The 17095-nt window shown below is 41.1% G+C and overlaps 1 protein-coding gene across 1 annotated transcript in view; it reads right to left on the bottom strand.

The window, feature by feature from the left end:
* DYNC2H1 (dynein cytoplasmic 2 heavy chain 1) overlaps window positions 1-17095 on the bottom strand; it is a 430803-nt gene that overhangs the window by 274723 nt on the left and 138985 nt on the right. Inside the window, 3 exon segments of the mRNA XM_014517608.2 lie at window positions 3631-3765; window positions 15192-15311; window positions 16337-16500. Of these exon segments, the coding sequence (XP_014373094.1) occupies window positions 3631-3765; window positions 15192-15311; window positions 16337-16500 (419 nt within the window).

Below are 17095 nucleotides of genomic sequence, written 5' to 3'. Positions count from 1 at the left end.
TAGACACACACCTGTACTGCACAGTCATTTCAGTTACTGCACAGTAAATGCACACATGTTGACACACAACTGATGAGATCATTGTGCTCAGTGATTATCTGTTTTACAGTACTTTGATCTTGTCTTTATTCTCATTAATAATCTAAGGAAATATCATGAGAGAGAGTGTCAAAACTCTTGCTAAAGGCAAGGTATTATCATACCCACTATTCTCCCCGCATCCACAGAACTGGTCACCTTATCATAGAAGGAAATCAGGTTGGTCAGGCATGACTTGCTCTTGCTGAATCCACACTGACTGTTTCTGATCACCTTGTTCTCCAGGTGCTCAGATATATATGATTAGGTTCATATTCTTTCCTCCTTCCTTTTCTTAATCATGGTCACTATGTTCATCCTTTTTCTAGTTATCCAGGACTTCACTCTATCTCTATGAGTTCTCAAAGATGATAGTTAATGGATCTGAAATTAGCTCAGCCAATTCCTTCATTACTCTGAAGGTACATCCAGTCCAGGCATGACTCAAAAACATCCAGATTATTTAATCCCTAACATTCTCCTGAACTGCTTTGTTGAACATTTTATAGCCTGCTTATCTCCTCCTGTCCTTGCTGCTAACTGCATTTTTCATCTGGCAGCCAACCTTGAAGTAAAAAAAGCATCTAATACTTCAGCCTTCTCCTCATCAATTATTTCTGGATTGCATCCTTTATTCAGAATGGGACCTACATCTTCCTTAGTCTTCCTCTTACTTCTGACATAACCATATTGCTTTTTTTTTTACTGAATTTTACAGTGCTTGCTAGTTGCATGTCAAATCATGCCTTGGCCTTCCTGATTTTCTCCCTGAATGCCCACGCAATACTCTTATACTCTTCCCTAGTAATATGGCTAAGTTCCCCTGTTTTTTTGTAGGATTCCTTTTTAATTTCAGCTCAGTGAAGAGTTCGCTGTTTAGCCAGACCAGCCTTCTGGTGCACTTCCTATTTTTTTTTTTTTTTTTTTGCATTGGGTTAGTTTACTCCTGCACTATTTTAAAGCCTCTTTAAAGTACAGCCAGCTCTCCCTCCTCCTTTTCCCCCTCAGACGTCCTTCCCAGCAGATCCTGCCCATCAGTTTCCTAAGTTAGGTAAGGTTTGGTTTTCTAAGGTGCATTGCCTGCCTGCCTTCCAACTTCATCACTGTGTGGTCACTGTCATCTAGTTATCTGGAACTTCACATTCTCAACCTTAGTGTGGTCACTGTCATCTAGTTATCTGGAACTACAAATTCTCAACCTTCCCTGCCATACAAGTGGTCTTCCTCTGGACCCTCTCAAGTCTATCAACATCCTTCTTGAAGTAGAGCACCCAAAACTGAGCACAGTACTCTAACTGTGGTCTGACCAATGCCGCATAGATGGGAAATATGATCTCTTTGATTCTATTAGTCATGCATCTGCTGATGTGGTTAGCTTTGCTAAAGTGTGGTTAGCTTTGCTGATGATTTTGTCACACTGACAACTCATGTTCATCTTGGAGTCCACTATGACTCCAAGATCCCTTTCCACTTCTGTGCTGCTGAGAGGATCACTTCCCAGCCAGTAGGTGTGCTGGATATTTTTGCACCCTAGGTGCAGCACTCTGCACTTGTACTTGTGGTACTACCTCCTGTACTGCCCACTTTTCTAACCTGTCCAGGTCTGCCTGCAATCGTTCCCTACCCTCCGGAGTGTGCACTTCACTCCACAATTTAGTACAGTCCGCAAACTTGGACAGAGTAGACTTCACACCCACATCCAAATCACTGATGAAGATATTGAAGAGTACATGTCCAAGGAATGAACCCTGAGGGACCGCACTACCCACATCATTCCAGGTTGATACCAACCCATGTACTACCACTCTCTGGGTGCAACCGCTAAGCCAATTTGCCACCCACTGAACCATGTAAACATCTATGTCACAGACTCTTAATTTATTTATGAGAATGGGATGAGATACCATATCGAAGGCCTTGCTAAAATCCAAGAAAACAACATCCACCTCTGCTCCTGCATCTAAGAATTTTGTGACCCTGTCATAAAACGAAACCAGATTGGTCAGGCATGATCTACCTGCTACGAATCCATGCTGGTTTCCCTGATGCATTATTTTTCCCATTGGTCTCCCATAAATATGATCCTTCATAATCTTTTCAAAGACCTTTCCAAGGATGGAAGTGAGATTGACTGGCCTCTTGGTTTTAGTATGGAATAGTATAAGCAGTATGGAGTAGTAGTCATAGGACCAGATGAGCCTCAGCAACCTTTCTATAACACCACGGATGTGGGCTCATGGCATGCAGCAAACCTCCTAAGCAAACAGGTCAGGCCAGCAGATGGATGCCTCTACTGGCCTCCCCCCCCCCCCCCCCCGCCCAACTGAAAGTCACCAGCACCAACACCCATCTCTTCCTCTTGGTGGCAGTAGTCCTTATCTCACCTGTTGGGGAGTATAGATTGGCCTCACACAAGAAGGAAACAGGCTCCTTCTCTTCCAATGTCAGGGATTCATACCTGTCCTCCAGCTGGACAGCTGCAAGTTCAGAGGAGGTGTGCTGTCTGCTTCCAAAGGTGACAAGCTGCCAGCTTCAACCTTTCTCAGTATATAGGTCTTCTTTGTCCTCAAATGCCTTCTCTGGCTGTCCCTCTTCCATGATTCTACAAGTCTCTTTGTGCATCAAGTCAATGAAGACCTCATGCTCACAGATGCTTCTGAGCCTAGACACCTCCTTCTTTAACTCTCTTACCTAGTTCCCGAGAGAATCCACCTGGAAGCACCTCACACTGCAAGCATTCCCCTACCTGACTGACATGTAGTTCTCAGTCCCTGGAAAGCTAGACCAGGACCTGAGTGGGAACATTGAAGGTCAGTGTCCCCCTTTCCCTCTGGACGGAGCCCACACAGCTACAGACAGAGGAAAACCAAGCACTGGCAGTGGATTTGGAAGTACAACTTCCTCAGTCTATCTTGGTGATTCTTTTTTCTATCTTTATCTCCTACTTCCTCTTCTGCTGCTTCTTCCTTTCCTAGAAATTCAGGGCCGTGTCACACATTCACTAGCAACAGTTGCAAATCATTTGAATGTCATGATGTATTAACATGAGTACATTAGGAGATAATCCTTGCTTGAAAGGGAACAACCCTGCAATGTCTTGAGGGCATTTAACAAGTGCTAAACTGCTTGAATGTACATTGGCTTGCGTTTTAACTGCACTTAGAAGTTGAACATGTGACACAACCCTCATTCTTCCTCCTTAGTTTACTTGTGCTCACCAAGCTTACAATGAAGAAAGGTAGCTGGTTCTAAATCCCACTCAAACTCCACTGGGTTTGCCGATTTCTGATGCTGCTCATTCCCGGTGTCACTTTTATATAACTTTATAGATCTTTAGACATGAGTGCTTTCATTTTAACTCAAGACCTTTAACAAAATAGCAAGTATAATTGTTCAAAAAATAAAATCAAATGACATGGAAATCAATTTATGTAAGATCCCTACCTATTAAAAGACTGGTCCATGGAATCAACAAAATACAGTACACAAGAGCAATAATGTCATTTCTTAAACGGGAAACAAAATAAAACTGCTTTAGGAAAACATAGTTACCTGATCAAGGAAGCTCTGAAGTCTGTGAGACTCAGAAAGTGACTCTTGGATGAGTGCACTACTTGCTTTAGTCTGATTCAAAGATTCAATTAGATCCTTATTTTCAAGTATATTGCCTTGTGATGTTGCAAGAGTCTGAAAAAAAATGTTTTCAGCATAAATTAAGCCATCAATTTACATTTAAAGAAACTACATTGTGTGTATAGGTTGATTGGAAAATAAGGCTGGAAGGGACCTCATAAGATCGCCCAGTCCAGTCCCCTGCTGAAGGCAGGATCATTCCAGACTAAGCCATCCCAGCCAAGTGTCTGTCTAAATCGCCCTTGAAAACTTCCAAAAATGTAGATTATACAGTGTCTCTAGGTTAGCATTTCCCAAATTTATGATAGGTGGGCACACCTTTTTCCAAATTCAAATTGGCAGCACACTTCACTCAGTGATCCACAGGCCAGATCCAGTCTGCGGGTGCAATCCTGCACAAAGTATTGGCCAAACCAAGTCCCAAGCCAGTGAAGACAGAGCCCAATCCAGTTATATGGAGCCAGATTAGCTGGAACCCAATTGTCTCTGTGTGGAACAGGTTCAGCTGGGGCCCAATCCAGGTGTGTGGAGCTGGGACAGCCAAGGCCCCATCCAGCCCATTTTTTGGCAGCATATTTCTGTCGTTCTCACAGCACACTATTGTGCTGTAACACCTTTTTGGAATCACTGATCTAGGTAGCTTGTTCCAATACTTGATTAACCTCATAGAAAGTTCTTCCTAATATCCAACTTAAATTTTCCCTGGTGCAGCCTGAGGCTATTGCTCTTAGTCTTGTCCCTTATTGCCACAGAGAAAAGCCCATCTCCATCCTCTCCATAACGCTCCTACAGATATTTAAAGACTGTTATCAAATCCCCCCTTAGCCTTCTCTTCTCTAGATTACATAACTCTAGTTATTTCAGCCTTCTTCATACATTTTGCCTCCCAAGCCCCTAATAACTTCTGCTGCTCTACGCTGGACTCATTCCAAGCTATCCACATCCTTCTTGAAATGTGAGGCCCAAAACTGGACACAGTACTCGAGGTGAGACCTCATCAATGGCATATAAAGCGAAAGAATCACTTCCATTGATTTGCAAGTGACCCTCCTGTTAATATAACCTCAGTTTTGCAACAAGAGCACACTGGGTGCATCTACACAAGATGCTAACTGTGCAGTAGTGTGCCAGGCAAAACCCACACTAATAGGCTACTGCAAAGTAGTATTAGGCTACCGTGCAGTTAGAGTTTGTAAAAACCTAGAAGCTGGCTGCTATCCAAGTACTAAATGTGCAGTTACTACAGTGAATTAATAAATGCGAAGACGCACCCACTGCTGGCTCAAATTCAGCTTATGCTCTACTGCAACTCCCAGGTCCTTCTCTGCAGTACTGAAGCCTATCCAGTCATTCCCCAGTCTGTATTTGTGCATTCAATTATTCCATCCCAAGTGCAGAACTTTGCACTTGTCCTTGCTGAATTTTATTCAATTGACTTCAGACCATTTCTCCAGTATGTCTAGGTCTTTCTGGATCCTAGCCCTATCCTCCAGTGTCTTCAACTCTACCCAACTTGGTGTTGTCTGTAAATTTTCTAAGTGTGCACTCCATCTCACCATCCAAATCATTAATAAAGACAGTAAATAATACAAAACCCAGGACAGACCCCTAAGGAACGCCACTTGACACCTCCTAGACATTTGACACCTCCTTGACACCTCCTAGACATTGAGCCATTCATTGAGTACTATTCATTGAATACAATTTCCAACCAGCTATGTATTCACCTTACAGGACTTTCATATAGCCTGCAGTGCCTTAGCTTGTTAACGAGAACATCATGGGAGACAGTGTCAGTATACAATATGAAGTTGGAACCCCCAATAAAAGAATTTGTCTTGAGAAGACAGAAGTTACTTTTACCCTCCCCAGTGTCTGTAATATATTTGTCAGCCTTGGAATGGATATAAAGAATAATAGGATAAGTGTTAAAACTGAAACATTACGTTAGTACAGCCCTGCCCAGAAAAACAAACAAACTAATCTACATAAAAGATGAACTAAATACAAAAATTCCTGAATGCCCAGTTCTTAGTTGCTAGTATTCAATGGACTTTCAGGAAATGATTGCCTTATGCAATGTAAGACGTTTATGTATTCCTTTCAAAAAGCCTCAAGGTCCAGGAGATCTTTCTAGTTTACTCGCCTTCCTTTCATCATTTTAATCTGCACTTGTCATTCTTTTATAGTCTGGAAGATTCCTTGGAAGCTTATACCTAGTCACACAGAATATAATTCCCTAGCTAAAGAAACTCTAGTGTCATTACTCTATATCATTTACTGTTTTTCACTCCTGCTTGCAGGTATTACTTATACGCAAATAAGAGTATTTCAATTTGCAGTGACAGCTTCCCTTTAGAGTCCCTGTGAGTGTTTTGGAATTTTCGGAATTTTCCTGGGCAAGTACCTTCCTTTCAGATTAATCTAGTATGAAACACAGAATGGTTGACTTTAGCACGAGTCTCTAGAAAAATAATTACTAAATGATTTCTTTCCAGAAGTAATGTTTTCCTCAGTCCATCTACTGGTCATAATTACCACGCAGTAAGGAACAGACTTGTGGAAGACAGTTACAGTCTGGAAAGAAACAAATAAACCCATCTCTGCTTAAGAGCAAAGTTGCTATAAGTTTACTTCAGGACTATCACTATAGCACCTTCCTACCAAAGAGATTTTTTTGTAAAGGATCAAAAACTGACTTCATAACCCTTGATGAAATTAACACTGGGAACCACAAACTTGCTCACTTCTGCTAAATCCAATGCTCTTTTTGCCCAGGCTGTTGTCAGTGACATCTCAGAATTTGTCATAATGCTACCACTTATCTGATGCTGACTGTGCCCAAGTCCCTTGAGAATGTGGATATTGCTGCCTAATGGGGTATGTTACCAGTAATTGATCCTAAGTAATTTCAGAGTTCTCCTTGACCTTTTTAGGATTTGTGGTCTAGAAGTTTCAATAAGAAAAAAATCCTTCCTCTGATAGGTCTAGAAGTAGTATGGGAAGCAGCAGCAACAATTTGTTTGGGGGTTTACACACATTTCTCTTTATGTAGGTGAAAGGCTACATTTTCCTTAAACTTTTTATAATATACTTTGAATGGCTATCTTCTGTCTAAGATCTCTTGGCAAAAAAGTGACTCACTCACCCAGCCAAATATTGCACTCTATTCCTAATATAAAGGGACGTCTTCCTTGGAAGTAAGAATTCCTGGCGATTAGATAAAATTATAAAATGATTTAAAACATGGCATAGTGATTGGCAAAGCAAATAGTATCAAGCAAGGCACTACAAGACAGTCTTGAAATTCCTCAATGGGTTATTTGTGAAAAAAAGCTGCCCCTCTGAAAGATTCACCATTTCTTTTTCTAAGAAGGCTATGACACTGATGGCCTTAAGCAGACCCAGAATAGCATACTTCAATCTTGAATCCTGAATCTCAAATCCTGCTTCCTTAATGATCTTTTTTCTTAATCTTTTATGTTGGCAAGAAAAGAACAACTGAGGAAGCTGTGGGCCCATTGTTAAATAGACAAGGAGAAGTCTTAACAGAAGATGCAAAGGCAGAGCTACTCAACAGCTACTTTGCCTCAGTCATCACGAAAAATTAAGATGCAGCCAGACAGCTAGTATGGATTATTTGGATTAGGAAGGGGATAACCTGAGGGATGAGATAACAAAAGAAAGTCAAAGAACTTTTGATGGGTCTAAATGATTTCAGGTCAGCAGGGCCTGATGAACTTCATTCCGTGGCATTGAAGGAACTGATGGAGGAGATCTCAGAACCCTTGACAACAATATTTACAAAGCCATGGGAGATAGACAAGGTACCTGAAGACTGAAAAAGGACCAATATAATGTCTCTCTCTAAAAAAAAAAAAAAAAAAAAATAAGGCAAAAAGGAAGACCATGCTTGACACTATTCAGTTAGCCTCACCTCAACATGTGTTATGTTACGATAGCATATCATAAGGAAATCTATTTGCAAGCATTCGGAGTTAAAAAAAGGCTAATCACAAGCAGCAAGCATGGATTTACTGTGAACAAATCATGCCAAACTTGATCTCCTTTTTTAACAAGAAAATTAGTTGGGTAGAAGAAGGACATGAAATAGATGTAGTGTATCTGGACTTCAGCAATCCCAGGTAACCTGTCTGCATTTCACCAGCTACATTCCAACACCAGTTTTACATTCCTCCTTCCCCCATAACCACCTACCTGTCTCACATATTGCCTCCCATTTCCTCTGCTCCTCACTGACATGCATATGCATTTTCACACACCTGCATTTTGCATACTGGCTTCTATTCTACCCAGGAGAGTACACAAAACTCCACCAGACTCTCTTTATGCCTGAAGAAATATGTTTGTGCCCAAAAGCTTGAAAGAACAATTTCCAACTATTTAATTGGTCTAATAAAAGATATCACATCTGTCCAAAGAACCTTGTCTGCCTCTGGACTTCAGTAAAGCTTTTAACAAAGTCCCACGTGACCCTCACAGAAACAAATGGGAGAAATGTGAGCTAAACAGAACTACTACAAGGCAGATAGACAATTGGTTCCATAGCCACAAAGCAAGTTACAAATGGATCCATGTTAGAATGGCAAGAGTTTTCAAGTGTAGTCCCACAGTCCTGGTCACCATGGCTAGACATTTGAAAAGCCTGAGACTGAATTGATTCAATTTTTGCAGATGAGTCTAACACGGCTAGGTTAAATCACTTTGTAACTGCACAGACACCCAAAAATGCAGGCACGTGCCTGCAGTGACTCAGGCTAGAAGCCAAGGGGTGCTACAGCACCCCCCCCCCCCCGCCCCACACACACACTTCCCTTGAATAGAACTGAGCTGAGGGGGGCATGGCCAGACTCTGGCAGGATGCTCTGACCAGCCCAGCAGTGAATTGATAACAGTGCTCATCACCCCTAACTCAGTGTTTATCACTTCATTAAGAAAACAGCAGAGGGACATTACCAGCTACCTGTTGATTCTGCCTATTGATTCTACCTGTTGATTCAGCAAGGACTGTAGCCAGCATGTGGCCTGCTAGCTAAGACACAGACACCTCTCCACAAGGCAGAGGAGAGGGGGCAATTCCTGCTTAGCAGGGAGTGGTGAGGGGAAGGGGAGTGGGCAGCCTACAATTCCTGAGGGATCGGCAACCGGGGAGCAGAGAGGAGGGGCTGGCCCTTTTGTGGAGCAGAGAGCCCCGCCCACCTCAGGGAGCATGCCAGGAAGCTGGGGGAGTCTGACTTATCATAAACCAGCAAGGGGTCTGGGACAGACATTGCATAAACCAGTTTGACCCAAATCAGTTATGTCTGATAAACCTAGTTGAACATAGTATCTCAAACCAGTTTCAGACATTTTCCAGCTGGTTTATGTGCACTGAACATCTGTTCTGTTACAGGTTTAAACCAGTTTCTGATCACTTAAACCAGTTTATGTGTAATGTCTGTCCCTAGCCCATGTCTATTACCATACTGAATGCTGGAATCGAGAGTGTCTTGAGCAAATTTGCAGATGACAAAATTGGGAAGAACTGCAAACACACTTGAGGACAGGAGTGCAATTCAGAGGGACTGAAGCCAACAGGATGAAGATCAATGCTGACAAAGTCAAGGTGCTACAACTCAGAAGGAATAAGCAAAATCTCAAATACAAAATGGATATCAATTGGCTGGATGACAGCACTAAGGAGAAGGGTCAGGGAGTCTTGGCACAGACTGAATATGAATCTATAGTGTGACACAGCTGCACAAAAGGTGAATGGAGTTTCAAGTTGTATTCATGCAGCCAGTAGATGCAAGACATAGGAGATAATAGTACCTCTTTACATGTTTAAGACTGTGTGCTGTTTTGAGCTCCATATTTTAAAGAGGACGTGGAAAAATTAGAGATGGTCCAGAGGTGGGTGACAAAAATGTCAAAAGTCTTGGAAGGCTAGGCATACAAGGAGAGGTTGGAAGAAATAGGCATGTTCAGCTTGCAGGAAGGGGATTAAAAGGGAATATAACAGCAGTCTTCAAATGTCTGAAGGGCTGCCATAAAAAAAGAGGGGAAACACCTTTTTCTCTTTTACTGCAGAGATCAAGACATGGACCAATGGCTTGAAGTTGCAGGAAAAACAGCTTCACTGTTAGAACAGTAAGGCAAGGGAATGGGCTACCTGGGGAAGCTGTTGAATCTCCATCATTGGAAGTGTTCAAGAAGAGACTGGATAAGTATTGGTCAGGGATGAGCATTGGTCAGGGATGAGCTAAGCGTAACTGTACCTTTACTATGCTGTGAGTACATGCTATGCTTCTAGGCTTTGCTGGTTGCTACATGGGGCTGGGAAGGAATATCTTTCCCCTCCTGCTGCTGTATCTGTCAGGGGTGGAAGGGTTTGCCTTCCTCAGAAACACTGAATGTTGATCATACCCAAAGCTGGGGATTTTGATTGGGTGTACCTATGCTCCTGCAAATGCCTACACATGATTCACAATATAAAACTAGAGATTTCAAACAGGAATCTACAGTGTCAAAAATATTCTGACCTACTGTGATCTTTCTGAGGTTTTTTTTACAATAAAAGAATTAATTTATTGTGTTTCTATATGCAAAAAATGATAGAAAGCTAAGGGCTGGCATTTTTGAGGGGTGTCTTCAGTCTAAAAACTGTTGAGAACCACTGGCCCAATGTTTATGTTGCTAGGATGGGACTTGAGAGATACAAGTTCAACCCCCTGTTCTGCCAGAGACTTCCTGTGTAACCTTAAGCAAGTTACTTATGGCAGGTCTACACTGTAGCCTGCCCCAACTAGGACATGCTCAAACATGCTCCCCACACCTGCTTCCATTCACACACTCCAAACCTGGAAATATACACACTCGAAACTGAGGTTTTCATAGTAGCTGCTGCAGCCTCTTCACTACAGTACATCCAATTTGGGAGGTACACGAGCAGTAAAAGCAACAGTAATTCCCTATATCACAAAGCTCTTATGAAGTGCTCAGATAATGGAGCAAGAGGAAACATATAATGTAACAGGGAACCCTTGCCCTGTTACTGGGAGAGGACTATGAAGCCAGCAGAATCGGCAAGGACCCTTTAAGAGAAGGGTCCTTGTAGCCTGGGGCAACAGCCAGTAATTCTGTCCTGGGGAGTGACTACATGCTGTGCATGTAGCAGCTAAAGGGCAGGCAGCTGACAGGGCTGGGACTAATGAGCAACCCCTATGCTCTGACCAAATAAGAGGCCGGGCTGTCCAAAAGGGCCAGGGATCAGGCTGAAGGTGCGGTCTAAACCTGGCTGGGGAAGGGGCAGGATCTCCCATGAAGACTGCAGCAGAGCTCAGACGCAAAAGGGGAGCCCCAGCAAGTATGGATCAAAATGGTGATTTTTCCATGTGGCCTCTTCCCTGCAAGATGTGTGGTTACTCTGTGTAAAGCAATCCAGAAGAGCATAATGGGACTCATGGGAATCCCTTAGCTCTGGCTTATCTGCAGATCTTGTCCTTCTCTAATATTCAGGACATGTGCATGTGATTTAGTTTTATTAGACAAAATTTACAGTACTCACTAAGGTTGGAAGCTACTGAGAGATTATAATATTACAGCTATCATGGTTGGGGGTCATTAGCTATGGATGAATGTGATAATAGAACCACGATACACAGAATACTTGCTCATGGCAACAAACAAATGGATCTTGCTCATAAAGCTTTGTACACCAAGATGAAAAATGGAATAACTCCTGAGGGTGAAGAAGGAATGTGAGGAAAACAGAAAATAGAAAAGAAAAACAAATCCCCAAGGGATGGGGGAATCCCCCCCAGGAGAGTAGTGGGAAAGGGAGACTGAGAATATGGAGTGGCTTCACATAGAATGGCACACGATGGGAATAAGATAGGAAATGAACAAAACCAAGCAGGAGAGGAGTAAGAATAGCCCTTGGGAGAATATATAAAAATGTAAGTAAATGGACAATAGGAGGGTTTGGCACTCTATCAAGCTCTGGCACTCTCAAGTCAGACATGACTGCAAAATATGCCACTGGCCAGCTAACTTTTATTCATGGTCTTGAACTGAAAGTAAAATTCAGCCCTCAACTCCAAACAAGTTTGATACCCTTGCTCTAAGGTTTTACCTGCCCTTCTAAAATTACAACAGATGGCTTATAATGTGCCTGCAACTACATTAATTATGTCAGTGGTTGCTGCAGCAGAAAGTCTGAATAAGAAATACTGCTGACTTGCAAGGACATAGCCAACTTATCAATGCTTTCCTTTCCCATGCTTTTTTAAAAGGCTGACTGCATCTAATGGCACTCTATTTAAAAAAAACAAATGAGTAATAGGTTCTGTTCCTTATCTAGAAGCATTTTTAATTTTTTTTTTTCAAATTGCATTGTAAAATACAATCTTCCTTCTCCTTAAAACATTTTCCTAGCAGAATTATTTTCACGAAAAAGTAAATGAGGAGCCCCTCCTCAAATCTATCATCAGCTCTTATAATACATCAAAATATGAAGAATTTTGGAATGTAATTGCAGTAGCAAAGCATAAAGGCAATGCAAGTACAGCCCAATTCCAGTAACAAAGATCTTATTGACTTAATGGTGCAGAATCAAACCTAAAATGCCCATCCAATGCCTATTAAAATCAAATGAAAGTTTCCCTGTGACTTTAATGGCCCATATTGAGCAAGACTATAAAAAGTCCTTAAGACAGATTTCAAACTCCCTGCTCCCACAAAGGAAATCCAGGTGAAGTCAGTATTTATCACTGGGCCTACAGGACTCAGAATTTGTCCCAAAACCTTTATGGGTGAAAACAGAGAGAATAAAAATGTATCGGATCCAGTAAATATTACTACACCAAGGCTGTGGGTACATATAACACGAGGCCATAGGAGAAGCACTCACAGTGCATCCAGTCAGATTCCAACGAAACTACAAGCTCTGCAAAATACCTTGTCACAAGGACATGAAAAAGGAAAGGAAAGCATGACCCATGGTAAAATGATAAAATATTAACTAGACAGAAACTGTTTAATATATTCACACATTATAAAAGACAAGCAATTTGTTTAGAATAAGTTATATTATCAGCTATACTAAAAATGAAAAGTGGTTAATTAGCCCACAGTAACTGTGGTTCTCCAAAAAATTGAGGTCAACATGGGTCCTGCTGTCTGTGAACATATTCCCACATACACAAGAATGGATTCTTTTTGTCTACTGGCATCTGTCAGAGCCATACACGCACCCTACACCTCCCTGTATACAAGAGTACAGTGGAATAACGTGTCTGAACTCTCCCCCAGTTCCCTCACAACTCAAAGTCCACAACAGCACAGGACCCTGAAAATCCAGTTCCTGAAAGTTAACTGTTCTGTCCGCTTCAAGTGTGTGACCTCTTCAAGTGGATCATGGAGTCAGAGCTAATCAAATCAATGAAAATTATAATACTGCTCTTCTGAACATGCCATCTTCTCAGGCTGCCATGTCAAGAGCATAGGCCCAAATCCAACCCTATTTTTAGATGGGAAAATAGCATCTACATGGCAAAAGTTACATGAAAGCAGACTTTTGGCCAATTGTACAGACTTTAGATCTTGCCCACCATAGTAGGAAACACATAACTACATGCAAGTCACAAAAAAATGGATGAGAAGGGCAGCCTTCCCACCATTTAGCCAAGTAGCTTAGTAGTTAGGGCACTAGCCCAAGGAATAGGAGACCCAGGTTCTAGGCTCTCTCACCCAGAAGGGTTTGATATTTTCCACTTCCCAGGAAAGAGCCCTAATGACTAGATCATGGGCTTTGCAGCAAAAATCACTTTCCACCCCTTATGCTGAAGCTGGGTCACTAGGCAGCACAGAGAGAAAGTTATGGGTATGAGAAAGATAGCAATAGAGGAATTGTGGTTCAGTGAGATGTACTCTGACATGGAAGGGCTGGGCTTTAGCTCCGTCTCTTGCTTCTGCTCCAGCAAGTATCATCTATTTTATCCAATAGCTATTCAAAGCAAAATGAAGGAACACCACTGGGGGAAGTGCCACAACTGAAGGGCCCATAGCGTTTAATTGTTGCATGGCATGCATTAAAAATCTCACAAACCAATATGACTGAAGCAGGTCAATAATGTCATCCTCCTCCCTCCTACTGAAGGTAGGCTTCTGGGCAGTCAAGAATGCAGGAGTCTTGAGACCAGAGGGTAAGCAAGCAAGAGGGGAACTGACTCTTTAGCTCAGTGAAGAAGGTCACACCCGTGCAAGGGGGAGTCCTTAGTTCCCGTCCCTACTGCCAGAGGGTTTTGTTGGTTTTTGTTTTGTTTTTAGTAAAATAGTTGTCTTATATAAGCTTCAAGAACAATGCTGAGAGCAGCAACTAACCCAGGACTCCCTTAATCACTAGGATACAAATTCAGGTTCCCTCTTGCTTGTTCTCCTTTTGACCTCTTGATACTTAATATTTTAGCTTCTTAACTCCCCTCTTTCAACAGGAGGTACAGAGAGTGTCCCATCCAAACTAATTCATAAGCCTGGAAATTAGTACACTTTCCTAAAAGTAGGAGATGTGGCCTTGCACTGCCCCAAGACAGGAAGGTTTATACTTTAGATCAACTACTTCCCAGATGAGTGTTTTAATACTATAACCCTACTATGCAGAAGATGGCCACCCCTGTTACTGCTGATCAGTTAGATGACTATCCATAGAAAAGACTACTGCTCTGGATCCCAAGTGGATAGAGGAGCTTAATGTACAGGTCTTGGCCAGGTACCCAAGTTCCAGAGAGGAGTGTGAATTAATATATGGGCATCCTTAAGTCACCTGTCAGAAAAAACTAACTCTTACATTTCACTGTGTGGGGAGCTAACACAACTAGCTCCGTTTCCTTGAATCTTCCTACTAGAATCAGAGATGCATTTTCTCTAAGATGTTGGCACCTACAGCACCTTTCTGGACCTTGTCCTAACTAATTGATAGTAGAATACCAAAAGAGGCTTAATTTTAATAATTTAAGACCTACTCCACTGCTATCTATACATTTTACCATCCAGGAAGAGCACACACCAACTGTAGATGCTTCCTCAGCCTGACAAAGGGTTTTTAAACCCAAAAGCTTGCTAAGAAAATGTTTTCCAACAACTTAAGTTGGTCTAATAAAAGATATCAGATTCACCCGAAGAACCTTGTCTGCCTCTTTTAAATACAATGTAACTTTTACATGCAAAAACACCAACAGGAATGGGAATGGGTATCTAAAGAAGAATTGGATTTGGGCCTAAGATTACACATATCCTGAACACACCTCTCCAGAAACTCAATGAGGCTAATAATTTTGTTTTATCTTATCTCACCAGAATATAAATTTTTAAATAACTTTTTTTTTTTTTTTACTATCAGCAATTAACATCTTACATTAAAACAGATAGCAATATGAACCCCACCCTATTAATTTGACAAGCGCAGGACATATTTATTGTACCTCCAAAAGGGATTCCTCAAGTTTAGCTAACTGTATCTTCTTATCCTCTTCATGTTGCAGTAGTTTTGTCTTCTGTTCTTCCAAATCTGGTTTTTCATGCTGGATAGTTAAAGCTAAAAGCTAAAAAGAAAGTAATATATTCAAGAGAGGGTGAAGAATACTAACGTCAAGAGCCTATAAGCAACAATTTTAGCAATATTTATTAGTCAATATTTTAACATACATTTGACAACTAGAATCTCTGTTTTATTTTTTAAATCTAATTTTGCTGTGTTTAAGTGGATGTACATTTACTAAAGGCTGAAAGGCTACAATAAATACATTCAGTGACACATAATGGCAACTAAGTACAGTCCAAGAACTTTATGCTAAATCTCTTGTCATTTCCACCTAAAAAGGGAGCTGGTTCACCTGCTAATTCTACTCAGTGATCTTCCTTTCTCAAACAGAGGTAGGTCACACTGCAGCTTGACATTTGATTTTTATTATTTTTACTTAGTATAATACTTTCATTTTATTCTAGATCTTTGTTAGTTTGAAAATACTATTCATTGTGAAATTAGTTTAAGGTGGTGAAGGCTTTCCCCTAAATGTCTCATTCTCTAAATATTCGCTTATATCTGTTTTTCACCCCTAAATCAAAAACCCAGTACATCTTGGTGGGAGTAAGACATAAAAGACATCCTTGTCTACAAAAGAAGATATTTTGGTATGAAAAATACTGATTGACTAGGTCAGAAAACCATTGGATAAAAATTCAATTGTACCATAAATGCAGCTGTGAAGGAAAATAGTAATTTTAGAGTTTTATCTGACCCAGTTGAAGCAAAGGAAAAAAAATTAATTACTTCAGTAGATTTAGGATGAATTTTCTTATTCCCACCAAACTATAATTTGGTTCCAGAGTAATAAACAAATAAACAAGATTTATAAAATTAATTTCAATAAAGATTTCATTGTTTAAGTTGTGTGTCCATTTGTTTGTGCTGGAATATAACCAAATACCCTTCATAGGCCATGGCCATTTAGAGACATATTCTGTTAATGGGACAAGGTCTGTATTTGAAAGGTGAGGGTGCATCAGATTAATCTGGCCAAGTTCAAGGTAATTATTATTATTTTATTGTCAGAAGTTGAATGCCTACCTGTCCTCTTAAACCACTTCTCGTTGTAGTAAAGTTAATTTCAGCAACAATAGAAGCTGCATCAGGTGGAATTAAGGGGTTTGGATTTCGTGTTGAAAGAAACAGACGAAATTCTTCATTATAATCAATCATTTTGTCCCCTATTTGTACAGCATATCGTGGTCCTGTTAAAATAAATATACAGTACACTAAGTCTGTTACAGTGTGAAACAGCTTAAGAACCAGTATCTATGTTTATTGTTTTAACATAAAATATGAACCATAAACATTAAATATTTTCACAAAAAATGGAAAGACAAAAATCACGTTTAGGCGCTTAACTCTCCCTGACGGCATCTGACAAAATAGGCTCCTGCTTATGAAAGCTCATGCCTCTCTGAACCTGTTTATTTCTAAGGTGCCATCATGCCTTACCTACTGCCTTTCCCTATTAGAAATAAAAAAACCCTGTAGCATTCTGCAAGTACATGAGTACTAAATAGCGAAAAGACTGAGGATTCTGGTTTAATTATTGAAGTGAAAAACATGAGGTTCCCCCCCCGCCACCCCACTCTATTCAGCATGGAGAATAAAGCTGCTTAAGTACAAGGTGGGGGCAGGCAGTTGCTGTGGCTCAACTCCAGCCCTAGCCCCAGCCTGGGATCTGAGTCAGAGTCATAGTCACTGTGCCCTTCACCTGCTCCTCACTACCTCTACCCTCCCCACACCTTGTATGAGCTGATGGTGGCATCTCCACTAAGGCTGGAGCTGCCACTGCCA

Source organism: Alligator sinensis, unplaced genomic scaffold, assembly GCF_000455745.1.
Source record: "Alligator sinensis unplaced genomic scaffold, ASM45574v1 scaffold802_1, whole genome shotgun sequence".
NCBI classification, from domain to species: domain Eukaryota; kingdom Metazoa; phylum Chordata; order Crocodylia; family Alligatoridae; genus Alligator; species Alligator sinensis.
The sequence above is the reverse complement of the archived record's forward strand: the minus strand, read 5'-3'. Positions and strand labels throughout refer to the sequence as shown.